At 47.5% G+C, this 7,972-nt stretch overlaps 2 protein-coding genes across 2 annotated transcripts; both read right to left on the reverse strand.

The window, feature by feature from the left end:
- Nucleotides 1–993: 993 nt before the first annotated feature.
- Nucleotides 994–3,087, reverse strand: BDV38DRAFT_174608 (uncharacterized protein). The gene is made up of 3 exons (XM_032051986.1): nt 2,762–3,087; nt 2,484–2,629; nt 994–2,418 (listed from the first exon to the last, which is right to left on the reverse strand). Exons 1-3 carry the CDS (start codon nt 2,922–2,924, stop codon nt 1,099–1,101), a joined length of 1,629 nt encoding a protein of 542 aa, XP_031917924.1. The 5' UTR covers nt 2,925–3,087; the 3' UTR covers nt 994–1,098.
- A 1,050-nt stretch (nt 3,088–4,137) lies between these two features.
- BDV38DRAFT_295692 (flavin-containing monooxygenase) lies at nt 4,138–6,940 on the reverse strand (the record flags this gene model as incomplete). The annotated part of the gene is made up of 8 exons (XM_032062756.1): nt 6,575–6,940; nt 6,492–6,508; nt 6,211–6,246; nt 5,846–6,130; nt 5,640–5,790; nt 5,146–5,443; nt 4,372–5,066; nt 4,138–4,154 (listed from the first exon to the last, which is right to left on the reverse strand). Exons 1-8 carry the CDS (start codon nt 6,837–6,839, stop codon nt 4,138–4,140), a joined length of 1,764 nt encoding a protein of 587 aa, XP_031917925.1. The 5' UTR covers nt 6,840–6,940.
- Between the last annotated feature and the right edge of the window lie 1,032 nt (nt 6,941–7,972).

A 7,972-nucleotide genomic window follows, 5' to 3' on the forward strand; every position in this document is an offset into this window, starting at 1 on the left:
TATTGTTTATCAATTGTATCGCAGCGGTTAATCGAGAGCGTGACTCATACTGCTTCTGTAGAGAGACCAGACATCATTTGCCATATGACTATTTTGTTGTAGCGTAAAACTTCAGAAAAAAGAACATCTAGTAGAACAAAACGAAAAAGAATATCCGAGTTACAATGTCAAAGTGTATCACTTACCTTGTTGTATATCGCACTTAGAATCACTAGCGAGTATGTCGGATATTATCGAGACAACAGTAGGCCATGGTAACGTTGTACAACACTTTTTGTCCTCTCCACCACATGATAGGTGTGAAGAAAACATAGTAAACTCTATGAGAAGACCAAGAAGACTCTATATTTTCAAAGCTGTACAACTTTGGCGAGAGCAGAAGACATACCGGAGACCAATATTTCCGCGGCCCTGCAGGTCGTGTAATGTGACATGAATCCTTTATTGGTGTGTTCAACTTGGGAGCTGTTATACAACATAACTCTCGGAAAGTTACTTTTACCTAACGCCCCAAGATGGCTCCGTGTCAGTATTAGTCTTGTGACACGCGCTGATCACGACCGTGTGACTGTTCTGCAATAATCCACATAGGCAGATGTTTCCCCCTACAGGGGTTCCTTACCCCAAACATGACATGCGTTTGTCCGTGATAGAGCGGGAGCCAGCCAAATCAGGGTACAGAGTAATTCCAACACATATGATTCGTGGCGTTAGAATATCTACCAGCCACCTCGTATAACACCTGAAAAGAAAGGTCGGGAGGGAACTCCCGTGAAGGAAAACTTTTCCTTTGCATTTCTTTGGTCGCTTCATTATCAGCCTCGTCTAGATATCTGCCACCCTTCTTTTCGTTTGTCTTTGTGAAACCTAAAAGGGGAAGAAAGAGGGGAGGTCGTTATTCTGAGGTGAGGTGTGGTCACTCCCCACAAGCTATGGTACTCAAGTGTTCAACAATACACCGACTGCGAAAGACTGATTTTACCACTGATGATTGGATAGCACCCGTATACTATGCTAGTAGATACATCTTTTCTTATGCAGAATAAAGAGAGTAGCCACAATAAAAGAAATACAACAAAGAAGGAAATCAATGACATATCATTGCGTACGAGTGTTCATCACGATAGAATCAATAGCCCATACGACATGTCTCAGAACTCTCTCTTTGGGCTCTTTGGAAGAGCCTCTAGCACGCGGGATGACAATTCCAAGAGTGTCCTGTAAGCGCGCACTATAGACGAGCTCCTGGGATGGTCCCATGTCCGGAATGTCGTGGTCCTGGATATACACAACGATATCGGGACCCACACAGCCACGCCAGAGAGATTCCATCCATTGCTGATGGCTCATTTGTGAATATGGATCGTCGATGGCTATCTCACAAGCAAATGCATCCACAGTTGTAAGTTGATATCGGGAAATCAGAGCCACAGGAAGTGGATAGCCTACGTCGCGCGAGGCCGGCACCGACCCGTTTCCGAGCTCGTCGCCACGCTTCGTTTTGGCCCGTAACCCTCGGTATGGATGCTGGATGTAGTCGACAATTTGCGCCGAAACCGGATGCCATGCTAGGATGTTATTCAGATATTCAACTATTGGTCCGTTTTTCCGTCGTGACATATGTCCGGGACTGGCTTCTGGTCCCTTGAAAACCCGGGTGCGGAATCCTTCAATGGGTAAGGTACTGTGTAGGTAGTCGATTATCGACTTTATGGTGAAGGCATCGTCTCCATCTACTGATATCACCGGACCTCTAGAGCCGCTCCTTTGAAACGCGGGATTGATGGGCGGTGAACGATATGCTAATGTGCCAATCTTATTGAAAATTGAAAGTAGTTTTGCCGTGATCTCCGGTGTAGATGTAGGGCCAGTCGCCGTTAAAGTCTGGGATTGAGGGTGCCTTTGTTGTAAGTACGCTCTAGCTCTTTGTGGCGTCGACGATGGTTGTGCAAGGCCAAACATAGTTTCAGGACCGTGTTCCCCGGAAAAAGCATCTGTCAGAGATGAGAACCTCTGGTCACTCAATCCCTCAGTGGTTGAAGATGGAGGAGCCTCGACGGGATGTGTATCCAGCCTGTTAAGCTCTCTTGCCATGCTGTTACACTGAGGCTGGCACAAACGAGGCGCTTCCCAATAATGCGCCGCTGCTGTAGGACCGGCATCAGTTAAGTCCTTCATCCCATGCAGATCATTGGAATGGGCAAAACTATCATTGGTACCCCAAGACAAGGACTTCAAAGATGGCAATAATGTCTGTGAATATGTATCGTGTTCACCCACGGACCTAACTCTCCGATTTGGCACTGGGCTGTTATATCCATCAGCTGAGCTTCCACTACGGGTTTCACTGTCTTCATTCTGCACCCGCGACTGAGACCCATCTCCGGTATAACATTGTCGTTTCTTGTTGTTCTGAGACTACAAATAATCAGCATTGGGTTACTCTTAAATTCATGTTCCACATAGCAGATGGCGAGACTTACTTCACCCCATGTCGGCCACCGCTCCATTTCCGCCGGGGAAAGCCGCCTCCATTGCTCTTCTACTATCCTAGTAATAGCGGCCGGTAGAAGTCCTGGATTTGCCGCCGCCGCCGCAGGAAAGGAATATTGACAGTACCGCGAAAAGGCTATGATTGGTTATCTTTCCATGTTCCACGGCGGAATGGTTCCTAAGCTACACTCGATCATATCCTCTCGGGACCATTGAAGGTCAACCCGACAGGTACAACCTGTGTTGTTGAACGTATAGTAAAACGCACCTTCTGATTTGAAGTCGACCTGACTTTCCCAGATGGACGCTTTGTGAATGCCACCATCTTTCGACTGAAATTCAGCAAGGTTCGTAGTCGTCTGAGTATGATCGATTTGCAGGGACTCATTATCCCAACTACCAGGCTTGGGGAGGATTCGATGGTAAGACATGTTAGTAGAAGAAGATGGGGTTTTCCTTTTCTCTTCTTGTCTTCCAAAAGCGAAGAGGTAAATGATAAACGCCAGGGCAATGGCATTCCAATGCTTGAGACACAACTTATATGTTAAGTAGCGCCATTATCATTTAGTCCTATTCTCGGAGAGCTTGTGCGTTTGAAGTGTCTGCAAGAGCCATTATCCTACTTATTTCGCCACTTTCACCATATTTTTCTTGCGCTCAAACCTGTGAAGATCGCTGCCTGAAAGAATTAGTGTTGTAACACCAATCGCACAAACGAAAGAGACAAATCATAGTGGTAGCTTCACTTTCTGTGCTTTTAATAAGTCGCTCTTAGCGTATGAGATGCGAGAGAATAGGCCAGGTTGGGTTGTACACATAGCTGGCCCAAAACACAGAAGTAGAACGCGCGTCGACCCGATACGAATATTCGGACGCTGCGGAGCTTGTCTCGGATTTGGATGAGTAGACTCCCACAGTGTCTTGTGCCTAGCCGCTTAGGCCTCATTGCGATGTTAGGCAGTTATATCTATGAAGGGTCAATGTTTGCGATCAATTTCATAATGCTTTTCCCCTGTTAAATGTGAGCAGCAAATGTCGCAGTCAAATAAAAAAGTCGTGTTAAACCTGAATCCAAGCCAGCATGGCCACTGCATTTTAAAGGCCTCGGAGGGGCAATCCTATGAATCAAGCCATATTTGGCGATAGGCACCAGTGTCCGGGGACTTGTCTCTTACTGGTAGTCTCTTATCGACATAATGGGCCTAATTTCTACCCAGCCTATAGCTCAATCAACACCATTGGAGCGGATTCTTGTTATGCAGACGGTCATCAGCTGTTGTTTGCATTGACATGAACATGTGACAACTTTGATACGACGGAAAGCCAAACCGGCCTCGCAGCTCCCCAACTTCCGATGTCGCAGAATGGGCACTAGACGACTGCTTGCTAACCTGCCCTAGTCTAGTTGGGAAGTGGTGCAGTTGTTGTCAAGACGGGCTTTGACCCCACACATCTCTAACCAACCCGGCCGGGTTTAGGGAGGATTTTCAAGACATCCGATTGGAAAGCTGAATTGGTCGATTATATCTACCTGGAACCCGCCTCGGCTTGGGTTTGAGATTTATTCGTGATTGGATCAACGCGTTGATGTATATATAAGGTGGATCATTAGAAGGTAGGGCTATGGCAGGATGACGAAGCTTTCTAGAACGCGAGGAACACTAGACACATATGTTGTAGTTCTCATCGGTCCAACACCTAACTCAATGCACAAGAATCAATAAATAAAGACAATTCTACACGGAGCAATTTACTTGCCCAACTCTGGGTGAGTCTCCAACGGCCGACACACCTGGTCTGTACATTTCTCTCCTTCCTTTCCCGGAGCGCCAGATTCCGAGCTCACTTTTGGTTCATTCGATTTACATAGCCCAATACCGACAGCCTCCATCCATTCCGGATCCAAGTTTCCAAGGGCTAAGTAAGGACTAATGTCGGCCTTCTCGACTAATGCCCGTGGCGTCCCCATACCCATAAACGCCCACATGTTCTTCTTGGCGGGACCAAGGTATTCAATCTCATAGTCTTCATATCGCGGCTGCCTAATGATTTCGATATAATGTAAACTGCTTCCAGGCCATACTGCATTGACGCGGCCGGTTTCGTTGTTCTTGTACCAGCTCCTGCAATCCTCCGACCAGACTGTATGCTTGACCCACTCTTGACAATGCTCATTAAAGGCATCTGTGACATGTTGTTTAGGCATCAGACTTCCCACGAACTCGCTTTGTAACTTCTTAATTATCTGGACCGCGTATAGGCTGACGTGGTACAACGGTCCCATAACACTACCGTTCTCAACAGGCCAGTTCGGTCCGATGAACGTCAAAAAGTTGGGCATTTCCGGCACGGCCAACCCGAGGTAACCTTCGGGACACAGCTTCCACTTGTCGGCGAGGTTGACACCATTCTTTCCCACAATGGGGAAGCGTGGCCGGTATGAGACGTCAAACCCGGTCGCACAGACGATCGTGTCGACTTCGACCTCGGTTCCATCGCCACCGACGACGCTGTTCTCCGTGATCCGTGTGACAGGCGTGAAATGGACATCGACATTAGGCTTTTGAATCGCCCTAATTGATCGATTAGTGATGTTAATGGCTTCGTACGTCTGGAATTATTTCTCATTGTAAGTGGGTTGGCGGGACTCACAGCATATAGGGATCCCCCGGTGTCACCCTGCGGCATCCAACGCCAAACTTCGGCGTGAATCCCTCGAGCAGCCGCTCATCTTTGATGAATTCCGCCATCCTCTTCCGGAAAATCTTCTTGCCTTCCTCCTGGGCCGTCGAGTTGCTATAGAACGCTGGCCATATACCATTGACCTTATCCTCGATTGACTTTGCGTGCTCGACAAGGTTAGCTGGATCCCGATGAAAATCGGATTTCTGGCTGTCTGTATACACATGATTCTGGCCGTAATTGTCCGCAATGTCGACAAACCAAATACCTAGAATAAGACTCAGTTAGAACTCCAGTATCGCAGCGATGGAAAGTGGTAAAGATTTATAGTGGTCAGTAGGTACCCAGTCCTTCACAGCTTAGCTTCCTCAGGTGGAAGTCTGAGCTGTTGCCTGGGGTTGCATAAGATGTCATGCCAAGAGGGGCATAATAAGATACATTCAGAAGGGAAGGTCTTAACTCACCGGTTCTGACAAATACATCCATGTGTTTGACATGTGGCTGCATGGAAGGAACGGTCTGAATGCTACTTGCTCCTGATCCTATTACCGCCACACGTTCTTGTTTCCACTGCTCGGACTGATAGTCCTTTGGCCATCTTGCTGTGTGCATAACCTGTACGAATCCTCCGTCAACCTTTGGACTTGAACAGTACGCCAGGGCCTTTTACCTTTCCCTTAAATTTCTCAATGCCTTGGACATCTGGCCATTTGAAGTTGTTCAAGACGCCTGTGCCGTGTAAAAGAAGATGGCACCAATCCTCGAAGACTTGAGTTGTGCCATCTGGGTTTGTGCGCTTCAGTTTGATCTGCCATTTAGCTTGTTCCTCTTGCCAGTAGCAACCCACCACCTCCGTATTGAACGTCATATACTTTCTAAGATCCCAAACTGAGCAAACTTTGTCAAGGTACGCCCAAATGTCGGGTGCATGAGAGAAGAACTGAGGCCAGTCGGGCTACACCACAGAGGAACTTAGCATCCTTCGATCAAAGAGCACCTTTCTGTTGTTGAGTAGATATCAGGCCCATTACTTACATTTAAAGCAAAGGGGTAGGTATATGCGTGGCTCGGCTAGATATTGGACTCATTAGTAACAGCATAAACCAATTCAAGATGGAAATATGAGGCAAGAACGAGTGATATTAGGCCACATTCTCTGTGTCCCAATTGGGTCTCATTCCTACAACCAAAGATCCAGCATTGCTAGAGCTCAAGTAGCACGGACCCGAGGGAGGAGTGACAAGGATATGAAAAGATCTTGACTGCATCGACACTGGGCATAGTTCAAATTGGCTGACAGCCGATTGTCGACTCACTATATCACAAGCACACCCTTTGCCATATGGTCAGTGTCACTTGCTCTCCTTGTCTCCAGGGGAGGAGGAAACCTGGCACTTACCGGGATATCGATTTTCAAGCCAAGTACCGCCAATATCATCATTCTTGTCATAGATGACATGGTCCACATTCTGACAGTGTTTTTGGATATTGTAGGCATTTAAAATGCCCGTCACACCGGCCCCGATGGACAGCACTCTTATCTTTCGTGCCAAGGGGCTGTACGGCTGGATATCAGGGATCTCATAAGCGTCGCCACCAGGCTCTTTCAGGCCTTTATATCCATCTGTCCTGAATTTTGCGAGAGCGTCAAGGTCAGGAGCCATGAGGAAAGACGTAAAGACAATTCTAGTCGTAAACCTAAGGATCAAAGTAGGTGATGGTGTGAGAGGCAACGTTCACCTAGTCGTAACCAAATACTCTGAGGCGTCTACACGTCGTGAAACTACTACTTGAATGGTAAATGGTAAAACTTGAGATTCAGGTCCGATAGGAACTTTGCTTTAATACCTATGGGATTAATTTATACTACGGTTAACGATAGCATGCGTATGACAATAGGCCAAGATCTATCATCTAGGCCCGCCTCTGAAACATCTCCGCAGTTACTTCAAACTCTACTTCCCCACTTTTCGACGAGCAGACCAGCCACCAGTGAATCGAAAGTGGGGTTTCAGGAGAATGAAGCGTGCCCCAACAGCATCGGCCGCCTGAAAGAGGGGTTTTAGATACAGAAGCTGCTTTCCACTACCGCCAGCCTCGGTGAAAACCGGCTATGCTCTAAAGCTCAGTGGCTGACAAGATTGTCGTTCCTATTATGTCCAATGTAAGCTTCATTTATGTATTGATTATGAAGTTGACTTGGAAGCTGGCGCTTAGCTGTGTCTTTTTAGCGGCGGGGGTGGGGTTGGTACAAGGGTATGCATCGTCCAGCTGGCAGAAGCCTCTCGGCCAAGGCCTGTTGTGGCTCATACGGGCACCCAGAAAGGCAAACCACCAAATGAGATGGGAGCAGCCGAATTTGTCGATTTCAAAGACGCACAGAGTCCATCCAATGCCGTTATTCATATCGTGTGGAGCATGGAAATGTCCTCAACTCGACTACATGTATCTCATCGTCAGTCGACTGCAAGATGTGGGCCCAGGACGCCTTAGCCAAGGCGATCATCCTCGCTGACTTACGCGGGGTTGGGGATAATCAGCTGCACCTCACGATCCTCCGGCCAAGAGATCGATGATCCGAGGAACGGTGGAAGGAGGATAGGAATCCTTGACAGTACAAAGGATATTTCAAGGGTAGTCCAGTCTTTCAACCAAGATGTGGCTCGATATGGATTTGAGGTCGATGGGGTAACGTTATCTGGAGGGGCTTTTCCGGCGGGTACATCCTTTCCGAGCCGAGAACCGAAATCATATGTGACTAGACAAAATATATAATGAGCTTCAAAGCGTTCCAGGC

Source organism: Aspergillus pseudotamarii, assembly GCF_009193445.1.
Source record: "Aspergillus pseudotamarii strain CBS 117625 unplaced genomic scaffold BDV38scaffold_6, whole genome shotgun sequence".
In the NCBI taxonomy this organism is placed as follows: domain Eukaryota; kingdom Fungi; phylum Ascomycota; class Eurotiomycetes; order Eurotiales; family Aspergillaceae; genus Aspergillus; species Aspergillus pseudotamarii.